Source organism: Thunnus maccoyii, chromosome 22, assembly GCF_910596095.1.
Source record: "Thunnus maccoyii chromosome 22, fThuMac1.1, whole genome shotgun sequence".
Classification (NCBI taxonomy): domain Eukaryota; kingdom Metazoa; phylum Chordata; class Actinopteri; order Scombriformes; family Scombridae; genus Thunnus; species Thunnus maccoyii.
In genome coordinates this window covers 2207484-2229049 of record NC_056554.1, presented here as the reverse complement: position 1 = coordinate 2229049, position 21566 = coordinate 2207484, and the positions used below count along the sequence as shown (strand labels likewise).

Sequence of the window (21566 nt, the reverse complement as noted above, 5' to 3'; positions counted from 1 at the left end):
GGTGAATGTATTCAGTTTGTGCTGCTCAAAGCATTGAACACACTGAAAAGAGGTTTGGGTTTTATTCATGACAAAGTAGTTCCTGTGAAAGCTGGTCACAGTGAGGTCAATAAAATTCCTAAGAAGTGATCTTGAGAATGGTACTGAAGTGTGAGTCAAAATATTCTTAGCAAAAAGTAGGACTTTATATGAAACCTTATATGAAGTAACTGTTATAGCAAACTGTGTCAATGCTGACCTCAGTGACTCCTGTGTTGGAAATTAAGGACAACAATCATGTTTGCCCTAAACGCCCTCACTCAAACACTGAATCAGCCAATACAGTAGCAGGCGTCCAAAGGTTACACATCAAGACTGCATTACATCAATCATCACAGTTACAGTCATCCATGCTTTGCCTCTGAAAGACTAACCATCATTCACTAAATCCATCATCAGTGCTTCAGTATATACCAGCATACAATAAAAAAAAAAAAAAAAAGATATTTCTCTGTGATAACAGTTATATAATATGCTATTTAGGATATTATTCATAAAATCCTAAATGAGTTAAAGACAGATAAGCATGTTAAGTGATACTCTTCTGTGGAGGTACTAGAAAATATCTGGATTTGAATCAAATATGTGTTTAATAGTTCTGGTTTTAAACCAGAATAATTAATACTATCTGTATCTGCGTGTGTCACAAAAATATCTGCATTATATTGAAAAGTGTTCCTAATATTTTGCCCCCCTCATGTATGTTAATGGAGTGGACAACATATTAGGAACACCATTCAATTTAATGCACTACAGTACACCACCACCCACTACAACCCCAGTAATAAACATAAAGTAGAATTATCACATTTCTGACAATGTCAACAAAAACTGAAAATGTATAAGCTTCATAAAAGTAGAATTTATGACAGAGCTGTTGTACTGGATTGCATCAGATTGCACAGGTGTTCCTAATACAGTGGCCGGTGAGCTTAAACAACCAGCATAAACTGCAGCACCAGCAGGTCTCCAATCCAGAGCATGAGCAGTAAGTGTTGAAGCCAGAAGTCTCAGCATCTGGCCAAATAATCTTTTATTAGCAACAAATCTATCAAGGCCCTCAGATGCTGTATATTACGGTCATTCTGTGCTGTAAGACTGTAAAAATCTTGCTTACTTCACCTTTAATCAGAGGTGACTCTCTGGAGGAGTGACAGAATGCTGAACATAGAGATGAAAAGATGTTGAAAAACAAATAAAGGCAGTTTCATGGCCACACTTGAACACTGCTATAAGTACCAAGCTATCGAGCATGCAGCGTGACACAAGGACCCACCTGTTTATTTCTATGCATCACCACATACAGGCTCTCTATCACACCTACTCCCTATCAAGGCCAAGACGAAGAGAGCTGCCTTCACTTTATTAATCAGCTCTGGCTTTAATCACGAGTCAATTAGCAGCGTGGCCTAATTGACTATCATCTTAATTGCTCTATCACGCTCTGCCTTGGAGGACCGTCTGCTGCTGGCTTATCGCCTCAATTCTCGATAAGACACACACTTAATGAATACTCACACTTGTGTATGGAAATGCCGCCCGCCTGATTCCTCTCACGTCCGTGCGGATGCCCCTGTGAGGCCTACCGCTAACCGAGGCAGGGACTGAAGAGGCAGCCTGACATTTATGGGATGTAATTGAAGATGGGTATGAACCCCCACGCTCCGACATAGATGGATATCAGCCAGCAGCAGATCTGCTGTCCTGCTTCATCAGCCTGCAGTGATACGAGGCTGAGAGGAGGTGAAGAAGGTGACTGTTAAATGGAGAAGCTACAGATAAAACAGCAGCTCACACTTGCAGTTCTGAGTCTGTTTTCACACTGTGATCCACTTGGTGTATGAGTCAGTCTGCTCTGACTCACTGTGGGCAGGAAACAAGGCTCTGGTCACATCTGAGACTCTGTCTGTAGCTTCAAGCACTGATAATAACTGCTTTACAATATGTTGAACTAAATTATTTTCAGGGGCCAAGGCTAAGTCAAAGATGAATCATTTAGAACTCTGTAGACACAGTTTAGAGTGAACATCAGAAACATTTCAAATTTGGGAGAGCTATAATCAAATAATTGAGTGCAACCATAAAGCTGCACTAATCACTATCTTTATATAAACAATGGATCAAATGACTGTGTAATATGAAAGGTGTCTCTTATAGTGATGAACCCACAGAGAATTATCACCTGACTGCAGTTCCTCTCAACTCTACCGAGCATTTTAGCCTCTTTCAATTTAACGTTTGGTTTTTCAGCCCACATCTTTACTTGTTTTGGTTCACTCTCACCAATCTCATCAACCTGGTTTCCAGCAGCAGCAGCAGCAGCAGGCAGCTGTTTTCAGTGAAAAAGCTTTGATATACCAACTGTACACTAACTGTCCAGAATCAAACAGCAAAGTTAGCGACTTGCCAGTGAACTAAAATGGGAGTGAATATTGGACTTACATTCATAAGTTGGGCATTAGGATGCATTCCATACATTTGTTCGACTTTAAGGATACATACGATGGGTTTTGGTGAGAAACACTGAATGTAAACATAACTGTGCTTAACAACAAACGGCGTCAACTCCACTTACTAGCTTTAACCAGAGCTTTCAACTGCATCTAATGATCTTCTTCAGATAGAGTTTCCTCACTTGTCAAACATGTGACTTATGGGAGTATTGATTTTGGTCACATGATGGTTGTGTATGGGTGTAGATGGTAACCTCCGTCTCTGCTCAGAGATGGTGTCTGGTGTCAGATGTGAATGTTTCTCTGGTCGTCCACTAACTCCTGCTCGATGACCTTTGACCTCTGCTCAGTGGATGCTGTGAGTGGTTTTGATCTGGTGTTCACAGACAGCTGATGATGTCCGTTTCTGGTGTTCATTCAGTCTCTTGTCTAGGGTCCTTGCTGTTTCACTGATGTAGTGTGATGTCTTACACTCCAGTTTTCCTCTTGGAGGGGGTTGGGTCTTGTCTTTAGGGTGAACCAGCAGAGATGTAATGATACATTAATTGGATTGCCCAATAAAGCCCTAGACAGACTCCAATATGTCCGGAATTCAGCTGCCAGGGTTCTCACTCTAACCCTGGCGACACATCACCCACATCCTACAGCATCTCCACTGGCTCCCTGGCAAGTCTCAGTGACATTTAAAAGTTCTCTCCCTCACGTACAAACGTCTTTATCATCTGGCTCCTGATTACCCCTGTGATCTTCTCCACATCTGCACCCCGTCTTGCACTCTATGCTCCTCAAACAAAGGACTTCTTGTCACGCCTCACACCAGACTGCACTCTGTGGGGAACAGAACTTTCAGTGCTGCAGCTCCCTAGCTCTGGAACGCTCTCCCTGCCTCAATATATCTGTTTATCCAAGCTTTTCATTAACTCACCTTTTTTTTTGTGTGTGTGTGTATGTAAAGTGTCCATGGACTACGAGAAAGGTGCTTAAAATTGAATGTTTGATTATTATTACTATTATTATTGTGTTTAACAATGAATTTCTTACTGAATGTATACTAGATTTAATGGAAATTATGATCTGCAAAGTAAATATATAATTTTTATGTTTTACAGAAATTGGCAGAAAGCATTACATCAGATGATGTCGCATGAGGAGTCAGTTTCCTCACAGTGCACTGTGTGGTAGTAGGTGTTAGTTATTAGAAAGTCTTTTTTCAGTAGTTTGGTTTGTTCATCAAAATGAATTACTGTTTGTACAATAAAAATGTGAAACTAATGAAAAATCCCAATAATATTAACAAAGATGTATCACAGCTAGCTAGAAAGAACTAGCTATAGGATTGAACCATCTATCTACCAAAGGAAGGAATTTCTGTCTGTATGTCCTTCACGTATCACTTGAACCGTTCATCCGATCGACTCCACACTTGGCGGGTGCAGTGCTGGGGAACAAAGGGAGTGCCGTATTGAATTTTGTGCAATTTGGACACGTGGCATGATTAATATTAATAAACTTCTGTCTGTACAAACAAGTGATCAGCCGCTCTACTATGCAGCAGTGGGACTGGGCTTCTGGGCTCTGTGACTGCATGTCACTATCAGAGCTGTACAACCCTGCCCTGATAATGTTAAATGTTAGGCTTTGTTGTGGGTTTCCTCCACTCATTTTAAAAAAGACTTGAGAAAAAGAGAGAGAGAGTGCGAGCGAGCTGAGAGCATGAATGAGCGATAGAGAGACAGGCTGGAAAGCTTTCTCAGAGAGAGAAAGCCTGTGAGAGACAGAAATACAACATTATTTTCTGTCTTGTTTCACAATAGTTACATTCTAAAGCACAAATAAACAACCATCAAACACCCAACAGATGATCTACTGTGGAGACAGATGCTCTTTTGGTGCAATTTGGACGCGCAACACATTTAATATTAATAAGCTTTGAATAAACAAGCAAACAGCAAGCCGCTCAGCTCTGTGTCTGAGTGCAGTAGGGGCCGTTTGATATAAACACTGTCACATCACAGTCGGGTGGAGTTTCTTGGCTCTGACTCGAGTTCACACTTGGCAGGTGTACTGTTGAGGGTGTCGAGTGTGAAAGTATTCTGACATGCGACACATTTAATTAACTTTGAATAAACAAGGAAACAGTGAGCCTCTCAGCTATATGTCTGAGTGCAGCGGGGGTTTGGTACAAACACTGTCCCGTCACAGCGGGGTGGGGCTTCTGGGCTCTGACTTGCTGACTGGGACAAAGGCACGCACCCCGCTCAGTTAAACTGCCCAAGAGAAAAGAACAAGCATACACAGGAGAAAAAAACAGAGGCGGAGGCAGTAAAACTAGCCAACGGGAGCACAGACACATTTCATTGGCAGCAGAATCAACCAATGGAAGGCCGTAAACTGCTTCTATTGTTCAACCTCAGTTTAGTCTCACTGGTGAAGTCTCTGTCTGGACTTAAACCATTTAATTTATTAATTAAATCTTATCATTTTAACTGACACATTTTCAATTGATACAAACGTGCAGTTCTTGAGAAATAATAAGCAATCGGCCCATTCGGAACAGACACGTTTTGAACGCGCATCGCACTAGTTAAGGTTTAATGAAGAAAAAATAAACAGTAATATAAAAAACACTTAGCACTCACATTGTTTTTACTTGTGTTCCTCATTCAAATTCAGGTTGTAGAGAACCAACCTTTGCACTAGTCACCACTGTTCATTAAAATATGTCAAATTGCGAATAAGCAAACACTAAAGACTGATTTGACAAGAAAATTCGAAAAGCTCTGATATGACCATCTGCCTATTGTCAGAGTTTCCAGGTCAAAAGCTGACTGTACACAGTGTACCTCTGGGTGGCCGACTGCCTGAGGCTAGAGATCAAGGCATTAGTGAGGAGAGCACTGGATTAGATTTGGTAGACATGAACCCCTCTGTACATATGATAAGATAGGACAAAGTTGTGAGTGATAAAGTGAAGATAAGACTGTATGACTGTATGTAAGGAACCACTGCACAATGTCTTTTCACTGTAACTGAACACAGACAGGAGGCATAGAAAATTATTTTATTATCACCATTTTTGTGTCAAAAAACATAAAGCAACAATTTCATCACCTAAAATCTAAATGAGGCTGGATTTGGAGCATGTAGGAATACTGATGAGTGTATTTTACTGCAGGTATAGTATGCGTCACTATGCTTCCAACCACCCCTAATTGCTAATCTCATCAACAGCCAGAAACAGCCGGTGACTTCAAATTCTCTTAACATCCTTTCCCTCATCTGTTTTACTTCCTAACAAGTTTCTTGAACATCAGCAGTGACTCATTGCCTGTGAATCATTATTTTTTTTGGAAATCATCCAGTTGACGTTAAATCCAGAGTCTCTGTGTCCCTGCTGTAATGTGTTTCTGCTTCTGCAGCTCACCATCTATATGCATGGTGTCTGGGTCCCACCAGTGGAAGGTGGGGGGAGTAGGGGTGAGCCCTGACATGAGGCCTCCACCTCCTCATCCTCACACAGCGATCATCTGCTTGAAATGGAGGACAAAAACGGAAACCTCCACCTGGACAGAAAAGACAACAAAACTCAGGCAGTTGCCTTTTTTCTTTCTTTTTGACAACCCCCACTGATCCTTTGAGAGAAAGTTGCGGTAAGAATGGTACCAAATCAAAATGTGTTATTTTATTGCATCCAAAAAGATAATGTATATAAGGTGGTGCATCTCTCAGATAACTATCTGGAATCAATTATTTGTTGTACACAAATTCTTGGATTTTAAAGCTGTATTAGTTTATTGTTTGGCCACTAGGGGGCAGTGGAACAAGCTGAAGACACAACAACATGTTAGCAAACAGTTGCCTATTTACACATCTAGCATACACAGAGCAACATTAGCATTCATTTGGAGTTGTGTTTATGTCCACTGATTACTTTAAGTTCAATATTCACTCTCCTTTTAGCTCTGTTTTGGTCTCCACCAACTCCTGAGAAAAATATGTCTCTTTAGTAGCTAAATGCTCCATAAGCTAGATGCTAACTTTGTTGCTGGGCCAGTAGTGTACAGTGTGTTTCTCACTAATAACAGTTGTCTGTTGCTGCCGGTAATGAGATTGATAGTGGCAGTTTGTGGGATGTAAAACCAAAAACAATGAGCTAAAAGAGGCTAAAAGGCACTACAGAGCTGAGGGGAACTGCAGAGTTGGTTATAATTCTCTGTGGATTTGTTACTTGATGCAACATCATTTACATTATATATTTGATCCATTGTAAAGTTGATTAGTATAGCTTTACTACATTATCAAAATGTCTAATGCAAATCACTTGTCATGTATGAAGAGCCCAGTCAGGCATGCCTGCTTATTTTCAAACTCTACCCAATCCATTGGTGCTCAGGGCTGTGCACAATTTAGCCAAATTAATTCAAGCCAAACACTTTTAGGTACCATAATGCTCTTAATAAGTCTTCATGACGCCATTATAAAGGTGGCCCAATTCAATTTTAATGGCGAAATAGTTAAAAATGTCTTTTGAGCACACAAACTCACAGTGAAATTGAAGGAGCTGTGTTTACATTCTGTTTTTCTCACCAAAACACACTGTGTGTATCCTGGAGGTCTAACAAGCATGCTGAGTGCATTTCCTTCCTCATAGAACACTTGCAGACACAAAATCTACTTTGTTAACATCCATGTTTGCTTGCTAACAGTCTTCTTCCTTGCCTTTGTTGACAAATTGCAACATTTCTTGTCACATTACCACCATCAAATGTACCATGGAATGGTGCAACACCATCTGCAGGACTGTGTATCCTGTCACCCACATGTCCTTGTGTATGTGCGTAAAGGTCTACATAAACACAATACTGACAAAATGGGGAACCACTCTTAAAAACACTCCATAGTGCCAGGAATACTGGCAGAAACTCTGCAGAGGGCCTTTATTCATCTAAAAAACTGATCAGAATATTTGTTAAGCCTTGATCTTGATCTAAGAAACCTTGGATAAATGTTTGTTATTATGTACAATAATTTGGTTCAAGAGATACAGGCACAAGTGTGAGTTCAACTTTGAACTAATATTGGAGCTAGAAGAATTTTTCAGGGTGTAAGTTCAGGACTGTTTTTCTTTTGAACAAGGCTGTGCAAAGAAAAGCAAAGAAAGGGCTCACTTTCTATTTGTGTATGGTTGCTGCCAAGTTCATTTGAATGTCAAGGCCAAACAATCTGTGCCATTGAAACAGAAACAAAGAAAGAACACAAACAGTTGGGAGCCAACACATGTCTGGTGCTCATTCTCCTAATAAAAGTAGATTCATAGAGTAAACTAACTCAAAGTAAGCTTGTGTTTAAACAAGCTGTGTTATGTCTGCAGCGGATTCAGAAATGGCTTCTGTCCATGCTGAGCTTCTCTTCCAGGCTTAGCCGCTGATGCTACTGCTGTCTACAGGTGAAGGATAGAAGCAGGTAGGGCTGCAACTAATGATGATATTGTTTTTGATGAATTTATAACTAGCTTAGTCAGTAAAATGTCTTCAAATTCCTTTTTTTTAATTCAACCTAAAGATATTCAATTTATAAACAGAGATTAAAAGCAGCAGACACTCACTTTTCAGAAGCTGGAACCAGAGAATTTTTTTTGACACTTTTGGATCATAAATGACAAACAGCTGAGTAGCCCAACGCACAGTATTCTAAAAATAACAATATAAGACATGTAGTGACTAAGTCTGAAAGTAAAAGGAATGAAAACTGAGAAATTACAGGGTACAGTTAAGCCAGATAAGAACACTGAATAAGAATACTGAAGACTTGAGTTTTGGTATATAAACTGTATTTGCATATTTCACAGGTGCTTCATTAATTTCCCTTAGGAAGGGCTTTTTGGCAAACTTAGTTGGTGCTTTTATATTGGGCTTTTCACCATGGAATTTTTCATCTGACTTTTTTCCTTTTCTTTGTTAACAATGTAAATGTTGACTGTCAGAATAAATTTTAATTAATCCCTTGGGAAATATTTTTGGTCCCTGTGAAGGGAGTTTAGTTAATCAGTACAAAGCAAATTGATGCTTTCAATCAGTAGATGAACAGGAGAAGGTCTCTGCTTCATCTCTTGTTTAAAAAAAAAGATAGCTGATACTAACCAAAAACAGAGGGAGCATCATACCTGCACTGAACCTGGAGTATGTCTGTGAGCAGATGGCTCTGGTCTGATGATGAACTTGCTGACCCCGCCACAGGTTGGTGGGGGGCAAAGGGTTATAATCTGTCAGGAACAGAGGAAGAGAAGGAAACAAGAGACATCACAACACTGCTATGCTGACCACAACTCTCTCTTTCACTACATGTGGACAAAGTGTTGCTGACTGCGTGCTGGACCTACACTGTCTAGAGTGAGTCCAGTCTCCTGCAGCAGGGAAACTTCGACATGGAGGAGGATGAGGGTGCACGGGGGGTGGAGAGTGAAAGTCACTGATCCCAAAACCAGCAGTGTTCTGCTGACAGTGGAAGTGGAGAGCTAGAACACACAGAAGCACAGAAAAAATCTGATCACTGATCAGTGACCTGCTTGCCATGATTGACAACACGTATGCCTAAATATGTGCTTTTACCTTTCTTCTTCAACATTATTTCAGTTTCAAAGGAGCATCTTGGGGAATTTGGGGAAAATAACAAACAAACCTGAACAACTACAAGTAGATGATATGGAAGGGCTGCAGTAAAAAACCTATTTAGAGGTCTTGACTGGATAAAGTTTTGTGAATAAAGTGACAAAATATACAGTTGTGACTGAAGACTTGTACACACGAAAGACTACGTGTATTCTGTTAACACCACCATTCAATCTGAAGATTCCCATCCCATCATCATAGTGGAGACTGAAATAAGCAATTAGTAAGCAGCATCTACTTTCTGGTATTTATTTTATTTTTTTAGTACTGTGTTAAGTATTTAAAGTTACAGAAAACATTTTTTAAAGCTATCAATAATCAGTTAATTCAGACTGTTCTCACAGAGGTCCAGATGACAGGTATGCAAGGGAATTTGCATAAGATGCAAATAAAATTGGGGGCAACAAAGCCAAAGACTGCATTAGCTCCTGTTTTACCTCTTGTTTAGCAGCTTTATGTTGTGTCCAGTTCTGCTAAAATTTGTGCCATACACAAATATCTTTTTTCTGCGCACCTGGAATAAGCTCTGTCAAAGTTTTAGGGTGAAAATTTAATGTACAATAGTCCATGAACTGTACAACACTGAAGTCGGCATGTCAGCATTCTCTCATCATTACAATTAGACTAATGACTGTCAATCACACATCAAAGAAAACACCCATATTTGTGTTCTATATTTCTACCTCTTTCTTGCTATGATAAAACACAGACATGCTAGCTTAAAACCCAGTATGTGGACAAGGAATTCTTCAATCTGAACCTTTCAAAACCAGAAACCCTGGTTGACCAGTGAGGTCCAGCAGCTGCTGAAAGCTCATGATGCAGCGATCATGTCCGGAAACTGCGAGGCCTACAGCACAGCCAGAGCTAACCTCAAAAAGAGCATCAGAATGGCCAAACAAAACTACACTCTACGAATAGAGGACCACTTCCACAACAACTCCGATCCCTGGCATATGTGGCAAGTCATTCAGTCTATCATGATTTAAAAAAGCTCCAACACCTGTTCCACTGTCCACAATGCCTCCCTCCCAGACAAACTAAATCTTTTCTATGTCTGCTTCGACAAAGACAATACTGACCCAGCCACCAAAACCCCCACCCCTCCAGGAGACCAGATGCTCCCTCTGACCATTGCTGAGGTCAGAGGATCACTACGCAGAGTAAGCACACAGAAGGCTGCTGACCCAGATGGCGTACCTGGATGGGTCCTCTGGGAATGCTCCAAACAGCTGGCTGAGGTCTTCACTATAATATTTAAGCCCTCACTGTCCCAGTCCATGGTCCCCAGATGCTTCAAGAATCAAGGCCACCTCCATCATCCCTGTCCCCAAGAAATCATCAACCACATGTCTGACTGACTACCAACGCATAGTACTCATCCCCAGCGCCATGAAGTGCTTTGAGAGACTAGTCCTGGTCCACATCAAAGACACTATCCCCCAAACACTTGACCCACATCAGTTTGCCAACCCTCCCAAAAGCTCTACGGAGGACGCCATTGCCACTGTCCTGCACTCTGCCCTTACCCACCTCGAACATAAAAACCTATACATCTTGATGCTGTTCGTAAATTACAGCTCTGCTTTTAACACCATTGAAGCTAACCACCAAACTTCTGTCCCTTGGCATTAACCCCTCCCTCTGTAACTGGACCCTGGACTTCCTGACCAACAGACCTCAATGTGGTATGTTAGGTAACCACACCTCCTCCACCCTGAACCTCAGCACAGGAACCCCTCAAGGCTGTGTTCTAAGCCCCCTCCTCTATTCCATCTTTACCCATAACTGCCTGCCAATTCACAGCTCAAACTCAAAAATAAAGTTTGCAGACAACACCACAGTTGCAGGCCAAGTCACTAACAACTGCACCTCACATCATGTTGCCCCTCCAACAATTACATCCGCAGTGTGCAGAAGACAACGGAGCTAATTGTGGACTTCAGGAGGTCCAAAAGCTACAGCCACTCTCCCATATATATCAGCGGGCCTGAAGTAGAGCGTGTGTCAACTTTAAATTTGTTTGAGTCCACATCAACGCGGAGCTCTCTTGGACACCTAATACCCGCTCCCTTGTGAAGAAGGCCCAACAATGTCTGTATTTCCTGAGGAGGCTGAGGAGCGCCCACCTATCATTCAAAATACTTTCAAACTTCCACTGCAGCACTGAGAGCATCCTGACCAGCGGAATCTCAGTCTGGTATGGTAACTGCACATCAGCTACGAGAAAGCCCTGCAGAAGGTTGTCAAGGCAACCCAGCATATCACTGGTACCCTGCTCCCAGCCATTAAAGACATTTATCATAAACACTGACTGCACAGAGGTCTCAGCATCAGCAGAGATCCCACCCTCACCCTGTGGAGCCTCCAAGCCTGTACTACCAGGCTCAGAAACAGCCTGGTAGTATGTTACCCAACTGAACCTGGCCACCTACCGAACTCTACTCACTCACTCACACACACCCCAGGCCCCCTCCAAGCTGAGCCCCCCTGAACCACACACACACACTCCCCTTACTACATGTATATAACTGTGTGTATTTTATGCCATGTATGTCTCTATGAGCTACCCACCACACTGTTTTGGTGAAGCCGCAGCCCTACTTTTGTTGCATATGTGCCTGCACATTGTGTGATGACAAAAAAATTGAATTGAATTTCAAAAGCCTTTTTACTAACTATTGTGAAATGACCAACAGGTGGAGGCTTTTCTGTGAATGATGGGTGATTACTGTACTGATGCAATCAATGGAGCCTGCTGAGTGGGCAAACATGACCGATTGCCAAGTGAAGCTATAAAAAGAATAAAATGCCTGTGGGAAAACATCAGACATGGCTTGTGGGGATATTATAGGTAGCAGCACTGTTCTCTACCATAGGCTTGACAAAAATGCCTTGTGTTTAAAAAATATTGAATTCCTATCTCACAAATGTTTGGAGGTAATGAAAATGTGTTGAGTCGTAGTCAAGCTTCATTGAACAATAATGTAAAAATTATGTACACATGTAATCGAATTGCTGTGTTGAAAGCCATCTGGAGACATTCAAGGCAGGAATCTTTATATAAACCAAATCAGCCGTTTTATTAGCATCAATCAAAGAGAGGCTGCAACAGAGTAAGGCCTCTCATCTTCACTGACAAGCTGGATACTTCACACACAGGGAGTGACAAAACTACACGTCAAGGACCAATAAAATGGGGACTCTTAACTCCCCGGGAAGCTGTGTTGCTGGGCCCTAAAGTGCCTCCTAAACTCTGGCCTTTAGCCTCCACCCAGTGTCCCTTGACTCTATGAACACACTGGGTGGAGAAGATTTGCAATGGGAAAATATGCAAATTCCACCATCTTTGGGACGAATGAGGTACTCGCCCATTTCCTGCTGTTATGGGATGCCAATGGTACCAATCAGCTGATGAGTGACAAATAGACAGAAGCGATATATCATTGCTTTGATAAATAAGATAGTTATTTTACTTCAGCATCTTTGGATTAGTGTTACATATAGCAATTAGGTAATTTTATCATTTTGTTAGGAAACATAAATTTGGATTTATTACATTGTGTATTTTTTTTGGTAAGTCAGTCAGCCATGTGACGTTGGATATACCGTATGCTGCAGTGACAAGAGAATGCCATGTGAGAGTAGTGGCAGACATGAGTTGACACTCACACATGTTGATACTGTAATCACCGGCTTTATTACTTAGAGCTGTGAACACAGTGACATCTCTCAAAAGAGGTTAGTTTCACTATCAAATTGTTTTGTGAGAGGTTGCATTGGTAGAGGGGTGTTGTTTCAGGTACCAGTGAGATGATGAAATAGGATCCAAGAAGATGAGCTGAATGCTGAGCGTTTCTTTGCTGGAGAAAATGCAGTGGCTTCATTCAAATGCATGAGGGGGGCTGTGTTTTTCCACACAGTGCTGCTGTCTGTCTAAACATGGACTTAATTTATGATTCTCTCATGCCCACACTCGCAAAAAAAGCAGCACAACTTCATGCTTATGTGACTGAAGCTTTGCTATCGTTGTCTTGCAAAGCACCAATTTGGACCCAAGCTTAAATCCTGGTTCTTCTAGTCCTCCAGGCCAGGCTGCTGAGTTCCTGAAATGGTTCCAGGGCCCCTGGAAAAGTTGAAAATGGGCTAGTAAAAGGAAATCAGTTGTTCAATGTGTATCTTCAATTGTGACCTTACAGTGGAGGAGCTGAAGCCATAAATCTTTTTCAACAACCAACAAAGCTATCACAAAAACGAACAATCTTTGCAAACTGTCTTCCTGTCTGTGACATTCCAACCCTTTTAATGATCCCAACTGTGTTACGCCTCCCACATCCTGTTACAAGAGGACATATGACACAATAAAGAAGAAAATATGTTTTTTCATTGGGTATTGAAGAGTAAAAGAAGAATTACAAAGCTTAGTCAGTCATCCTGAAAACGTGGACTCACTAACATTTGATCTTGTGCCTCTCTCTCTTTTTGGTTTTCTTTGGTACAAACATCACAGACTGCCAGTGTTCACTCCATCCCGAGCTTCAGCTTGGGCTCCACAGAGCTAAGTCAAACTAAAGTAGAAGTATGCAAAGCATGCCTCAGTGGGTTTTGTTGAAGAAATGGTAAGTTCACAGAGGCAGCCTGCTGACTGTCATGCTCAAACCTGGTGTAATGAGGTGAAACGGTGCTTGTCCAGACTTCACTGGGGTTTATCTGCCTGTTCACACTGATTCCATTTCATGCTTCCGCCTCCTTTTTGTCCTAGGAGAAGGGTGTATTTTGAGGCAGTGGTTCTTAATCATTAGATAAAGGATAGCTGAGGACATCCTCATAGGCTCATAAATCCCTTTCAGATCTGAATTAGAGACAGGGACCAATATGGACAGATTTTAGGTATTGATTTCTTGACTCTGAGGGAGAAACGATAAAGGCCAACATCAGGCACTAAAATGAAAATAAAATGCCATATTATCAGGCTTTTCATGACAAATGACCGATTCTGTGGTGATTCCCTTCCAGCTGTGACCTGGCTGAACTTGTATGCATCCGAGCTGTGATTCCAAGCTCTGAATCCATAAGCTCTTATAAGCACCTCATCCTAAGTTTCAGTGTTGGTGTCCCACTGTGGTCTAGTGTAGCTTTAGAAGCTTCCTACCCTCATAACAACAGGGTACAAGTGTCAGCAAGTAAAAGCAGAAAGCTATTAATGCTGCAGCACAAGTCATCAGGACCACACTGAATATGTGGAGGTAAATAAAGAAGCAGCACTGAATCCGGACAAACCATGAAAAGTAAGGTTGTTAAGTGATGATGATGATGATGATAAGTTATGAAGGCAAGCTAAAGGCTAAAACCAGTCTGAACGCAGCCCTCTAGTCTTGTGCCCTTGAGTGCACCTCTACCTATTTTGCCAATCATGGTGATCTTCATTGATTGATTGATTGGTGGAGCTAGATGATGACAAACGTGGGATTCATCCTCTGGGGACCAGGAATGTGTGTTCAAAACTTCATGGCAATCCATCCAATAGTTGTTGAGATATTTCAGATTTCTTTCATTGTACTGACTTTATATAACTTCTTAACTTAAATGTCTCTTACTTATATAGTCTTTTATAAGTGTCCATGGTCCATCTAAGCCATTGTCTCTATAAAGCCTCTGCAGGGCTGAGGCTGCACGTTCCATCTTTATCAGTTTTATGAAGTCCTTTAGCCAGTGATTCAAACAGTTTGATTCCCTTACTTTCAATTTCTTTTCACAGAAAGGAAAGCCAATATTATCAGGCGTTGTGTTACTGCAGATTTCAATCCATCCAGTTTAACTCCCAGCAAACACACTTCTGGGCTTAGTGATACATCCACATTTAATATTGAACATAACATTTTTTGTACTCCTACCCTAAATTGTCTTATCTTTGTGCAGTGCCATAACATATGTATTAGAGATTCTCTCTCCACATCCATGCCAACATAGGTCCGACACATTAGGAATTTTTGTTCAGCTTCTATGGAGTTATATATATATTCAGTATATATCTTCATCTGTATAAGTTTATGTCTGACACATTTTGATAAGTAACTTGTATGTCACATTATAGAGTCCCATTGTTCTATAGGAAGGTGTTTTCCCAGATCACATTCCCATTGTGATTTGACTTTATCCATGCCACGACAGGGGGAGAGAGATAAAAGTCTGTGAAGTTTAGATACTGTGCCTCTATTTGCTACAATCTCTTTCAATTTGTTATCTGTGTCTTTATCTGAGGCCAGTATGGTACCTTGACATATGAGTTTCTGTACTATAAATTTCAGCTGTAGATACTGCAGAAAACACAAATCATTATAGTTGAAATTTGCTTTAAGCTCATTGAATGTCATTATTCTCTGCCACTTTACAATTTGGCCTAGATTCTTAACATTGTGGCTTTCCCATTTCTTATTAATAAGAGTCTTCCCTCCAGCAGTGAATAATGGGTTCTCCCATAATGGACATGAAGGCAAAACTAATCCATTGATTGCACATTTCTTTGGATTATTTTTGCTGTTTCACATGAAAAATTAATAATTGGGTTCTTAATGTGTGTATTGACCTTTGTACAATACCACAAAGAAGAAAGGGATACTTGTTTTTTACTCTCACCAACAATTTTCTGTTTCAGCCACATCCAACTGCTGACCTCACACTGTTGGTGATAGGCCCAAAGCATGGGGTATTTGCCATTAAAGGCCAAACAGTATGTATAGACACTCACCAGCCACTTTATTAGGTACACCTTGCTAGTGCCAGGTTGGACCCCCTTTTGCCTTCAGAACTGCCTTAATTCCTCATGACATAGATTCAACAAAGTGCTGGAAACATTCCTCAGAAATTTTGGTCTATTTTGACATGATGGCATGGTGCAGTTTTGTCAGCTGCACATCCATGACGCCAATCTCCCGGTCCACCACATCTAAAAGGTGCTCTATTAGATTGAGATCTGGTGACTGTAGAGGCCATTTGAGTACAGTGCTATTGTCATGTTCAAGAAACCAGTTTGAGATGATTTGAGCTTTGTGACAAGTAGCCATTAGAAGATGGGTACACTGTAGTCATAAAGGGATGGACATGGTCAGTAACATTAGTCAGGTAGGCTGTGGCGTTTAAACAATGCTCAAGGGGCCCAAAGTGTGTCAAGCAAATATCCTCTACACCATTACACCAACAGCCTGAACCATCGATACAAGGCAGGATGGATCCATGCTTTCATGTTGTTTACGCCAAATTCTAACCCTACCATCTGAATATCGCAACAGAAATCAAGACTCATCAGACATCACTGTTTTTCCAATCTTCTGTTGTTCAATTTTCATGAGCCTGTGCCAATTGTAGCCTCAGTTTCCTCTTCTTAGTTGACAGCAGTGGCACCCAGTGTGGTCTTCTACTGCTGTAGTCCATCTGCTTCAAGGTTCGATGTGTTGTGTGTTCAGAGATGCTCTTCTGTATACCTCGACTGTAACGAGTGGTTATTTGAGTTACTGCTGCCTTTCTATTGAATTGGTATGGCCATTCTCCTCTGACCTGTCATCAACAAGGCATTTTTGCCAAGAGAACTGCCGCTCACTGGATATTTTCTCTTTTTCGGACCATTCTCTGTAAACCCTAGAGATTGTTGTGCATGAAAATCCGAGTAGATCAGCCGTTTCTGAAATACTTAAAACAGCCCGTCTGCCACATTCAAGGTCACTTAAATCACCTTTCTTCCCCATTCTGATGTTTTGTTTGAACTTCAGCAGATCATCTTAACCATGGCTACATGCCTAAATGCATTGAGTTGCTGGCACGTGATTGGCTGATTAGATATTTGCGCTAACAAGCAGTTGAACAGGTGGACCTAATAAAGTGACCAGTGAGTGTATTTCCAGTATCCCTAATCCTCCTTTATTTCTATGCTTTGTCAGTTTATTAAAACAAATTCTTGTTTTTTATTCCCCCAAAGAAACTTTATAAAAAGCTAAGTGGAATTGAAGATATCATAAAAGACAGTTTGGGGAAAACATTCATTTTAATTATCTCTGCTCTGCCCCAAAAGGATAGCGGAAGTGTTCCCCACCTGTTCTCTGATAGTTTTAATCAATTTAGGACCATTTATCTCGAATGTCTTCTCAATATTATAATACCAAGATATTTCAGTCCCTCTTACTTCCAAACTATCTGAGTTATGGCAACATGGGCTGGAAAAGTCATGCAGTTGAGCAGAGTCGGTTCGCTCTTGTTCCAATTTACTTTATATCCTGAAAGACTGCTAAACTCATTTATGAGCTTAAATAAGTGTCGCACTGAGATTGCTGGATTTAAAAGAGTTAATGATATATCATCTGCATATATATTTATTTTAAAATCATACTCATATATATTAATACCACTTATTTGTTGGTTAGTTCTAATAGCACATGCCAGGGGTTCCAATGCCAACATAAAAATTATTGGTGAGACTGGACATCCTTGCCTTGTTTATCTAGTTAGCTCAACGAATGAGGACACAATTCCATTTTTTTTTTAACATAGGCAAGTGGTTTGTAATGAAGTGCCCTAATCCACTGCATTATCAGCTTTTATTATGCATAATATCACAAATCTGAACACATCAGCACATCTCATGTGTATGTGCCAGAGTCCAAAGTTTTAGAGAGAAAAATAAAGTAAGGTGGGAATAGCATAAGTGTGCCCAGTAACAGTAATTCCACTGCAGGCAGATGGACTGGAGCTTTACCTCTATAGTGGTGACCATCAGTCTGTGCAGGGTGGTGGTGATTGGCATGCTGTGTTGGCGCCAGCAGGGGTCTGATGTTTGCTGCTCTTCCATACACATACATGGAAAAATGAGCAATCTTTAGGTTGAAGTTGCAACTTTTTAAACAATATATATTCATTATTCATGGCCTTGTGTACACACATGATTCTGGAAAAAGCTGTATAAACAAAAGCACACATTGATATATTTAAAACCAAAAAAAGATATAAAACTGTATCTTTTCATACATCTATAATCCTTTATACAACACATGTAAATTGAAAATAAATTATAAAATAATATTGTATTAATTAACTTAGCATAATTACACCAAGGAGCATTCATTCTTCCTCTTCTTGATTATCTATCAAGGCCATACACTTGAAAAAAGCAATAAAAGTCCCAAACGTTTTCAAACATATACCGTTTTCATTTTAATACATAAGCTTTTCTAATGAATGACTTAATAACATCTGCCTAGCCCACTGTTTAATACTTGGTTTGCTTGTCTTTTTTCAGAGGAGTGCCATGAGTCTTTTATTTTGGTTTACTCTAAAGTCATTTGTCCTGTGTTGGGTATATTCGAACAAGTGTTTCCAGCCTATGTCAAAATTACACCTAAATTCCTCATCATCAACACCATGTTATCTGTGTTAAGTAAATATCAATCTAGGTTTTTCTCCTTTTGATCCCCATACTTTAAATGTAGCATCTGCTCTATCTGATACAAAGAACTGATTATCACATATTGGACTATATTGTGATAGTGACCAATGTTTTTCAAGATACTTCCTCACAACATACCATACCTTGACAATGGGCATGATAGTTTGTTTAATCAAATTTCAGTGAATCTTATAGTATAACTATAAGGGCAGAGGTAAGTTTAAACTATCTGATTTCAAGTTGCATATTTTACTCTATTTTCCTCCTCTTTAATGGTCAGTGAAGAACTGTAGATTTTTGCACATTTCTACAGCATGGTAAGTAAGCTCAGCTCAATCAGAACAGACTCATTTTATAGATATTAAGTTTGTTGTATTTTTTACTGTGAGGTATATTTTGCCTTTATTGAACAGATAGAGGTGCAGACTACCACTGGAGGGTGACTAAGTTGGACAATTTCAAATTTTACACATGGTGACTTTTAAAATTACTGAAAGAATATGCTGAATGATTAAAAACACGCCATGCTAAAATTAAAAGATGATGTTTATTTGGTGTTGACTCAGGTAGATAGTACTTCCATCACAAAGAGTTATGCACACAGAAAACCAACGCGAGGGCAGAGAGTGTTACCTGTGTTTGGTGGAGCAAAGTGAAAGTTATGTGATCTGAGATGATTCTGCTCATATTGCACCAGGGTCTGTCTCTGCAGGGCACCTGAGAAAAAGAACATGGATGAAAGAATAAGATTTAATATCCAACCAGTGACCATGAGCTGATTTGTTTTTAATATACTTTTTTATTTTTTCAATTCACTGTATTTGTTATCTTTCATAACCTCTGAGTGACTGACAATAAGAGAAACTTGGACTGTACAAACCTGAGTCCAGGGGGGGTCTTGGATGGGGCCATTCTGGTCTGAAACTGTGATGTCCAAAGTCTCGCCTGTAACCCTGACACACTAAACATTCAGACATCATAAACTAAACCTCTGTCATGGTTTCACATCACATCACATTACAGTTCATGCACCAAATCATTCAAGCATACAGTGCAGTACACACGTAATGGTCAAACCTTAAAACATGGGTAGCTGACGATGTCTGCTGCTTTTATGTCCAAAAAACAGTGCAGATGTTTAGTGAGTCACATTAAACCTACATAAGAGTTGAGAATGGGGTTTCCAGCTATCTGGGACATTTTGCCTTGTGATAGCAGGAAGATATTAAATCCTGCATGTTCTCATAGGTCTGACTAGTTTGCCCAGAATTACTGATTACCATGAATACCACACATTTTGTGTTGATGATGTGCTGATAATTATTCTCTTGACTGAAACATTTTCGGTTTGTGTATTTTTTGCACAGTTTGGTTATTTTCACCATGTAAAGTAAAATGTTTTTGTGGCAATTGGGAACTTTTTAGATTTCTATTTTTCTTTTTTTATATCTCCTTTTGTCACTCGGGTGAAACTAATGTGGCATTTTTCTTTTAAACTAAACTCTCAATTAAAACACAGGGTGACATTATTATATTCACTGAAAGTACATAAAGAAAGCATATGTGTGTTGTGTATGTTTGTAGAATCAATCTGGATCAGGTCAGGGAAAGGTCTTCCACTGTAGTATTGATCAGTTGTACAGCACAGTAAATATGGAGTCAATAAACTGTGTCATAACAGACGTGAACCTGTCACTGGACTGAACCATATGAAATCAAAGGTCGATAACATGTCAGCACACGGTATGTCAGACTAACAGCAGTGTGTGTACTGACCTTGTCCTGGAGGGAAGGGGGGGTGAGGCAGCTGTACTCCCCAGGCATCAGCAGCGTGCTGCAGCAGGAGGCTGCTGATGCGTCGGTGGGCCAGTGCATCCCAGTGGACGCCGTCTGGCATGCGGTTCTGCAGGTTGAGGCGGAAGTGGAAGTGTAGATCAAGGATGTCCAAGCCATAGGCATCAGCCAGCCGACCACTGTACAAATTAGCCTCAATGATGTCATAGCATACTGTGGGACCCAAGTGGCTTATCTGTCATAATTCAATAATGCTGATCAGTGATTCAACTCATACTCAGTTCATGACCTATAATACATTTGCTGTTCTAAACACGGTGTTTGGTAATAATTTTGGCCAATAAGTCAATGTTATCATTTACTACCTTTCTATAATACATACTATATGTATTACACAGTATTGAGGGAAAATTCTCATATGGAGATTTTGAGCTTGAGTCTTGTAATCAAGAGTGGCAGAAACAAACAAGACAGACAGAGATCTTCTGTTATAGCCCATGGCCATTATTTTGTTAGAATTGTTACATGTTTAATATTTCTTGATTTTCACATTTGGATGACTTTAGGAGACATTGTTCCATGAATGTTAAAGACAAACCACTGTATACTGCCAACAGGCAAAGTGTAAGATTTACTGACTTTGACAAACCAGAAGCAATAAAACATCAAACCTAAATATGTTCTTCTTAATGTATGGTGGAGCAAAGTTGGTGAGGAGATCAAAGCCAACTGATGAGTCCAGTTTTCTCTGCAGCCCTCCCTGCTTTCTTAAAGATACTTAAATACTACTTAATGTTGGAAGTTGAATTTGGATTTGCCACCAGTGTAGTGAACTAACTGACTTGAGGATCATTTTGGAAACACTTTGGGCCATATTTTGTTTGTACAAGCACAATGACCAGCGCAGTGTAGAAGGTCTTGGTTGCATGGACTGTGTGTGCACCTCCACCTAATATTTTTGTTCGTGTACTGAATGTGCAGCAGTGCAAAGTGGAAAAGGGCTGGGTTAGGTGGAATAAAGATTAGCAGGTGTGGTGATTAATAAATACACTCTCAGCCAATCACATCTCTCATCTCAGTGTGTTTGTATGCTGAGATTTGCTAATTAGCACAAAACATAAAGTTGTACAGCTAGCTGAGGCTGATGGGAATGTCATTGGTTTTGCAAGTATTTTGTCA

General features: G+C 40.4%; 1 protein-coding gene across 15 annotated transcripts in view; it reads right to left on the bottom strand.

Annotated features, from left to right (window-relative positions):
- Positions 1–5538: 5538 nt before the first annotated feature.
- The window catches only part of LOC121889142 (PC-esterase domain-containing protein 1A-like), a 29175-nt gene continuing 13147 nt past the window's right edge, over positions 5539–21566 (bottom strand). For 11 of the 15 annotated variants that reach the window (XM_042400859.1, XM_042400862.1, XM_042400858.1 and 8 more), the window contains 7 exons: positions 20370–20622; positions 19474–19554; positions 19227–19310; positions 17907–17987; positions 8872–9006; positions 8656–8754; positions 5539–6055 (listed from right to left, as the gene is read on the bottom strand). In XM_042400859.1, coding sequence (XP_042256793.1) covers positions 5913–6055; positions 8656–8754; positions 8872–9006; positions 17907–17987; positions 19227–19310; positions 19474–19554; positions 20370–20622 — 876 coding nt within the window. In that variant the 3' untranslated portion in view covers positions 5539–5912. Of the gene's footprint in view, positions 6056–8655; positions 8755–8871; positions 9007–12833; positions 13287–17906; positions 17993–19226; positions 19311–19473; positions 19555–20369; positions 20623–21566 lie in introns of those variants that run through there. The other 4 variants (XM_042400868.1, XM_042400867.1, XM_042400869.1 and 1 more) reach the window with 4 other exon arrangements.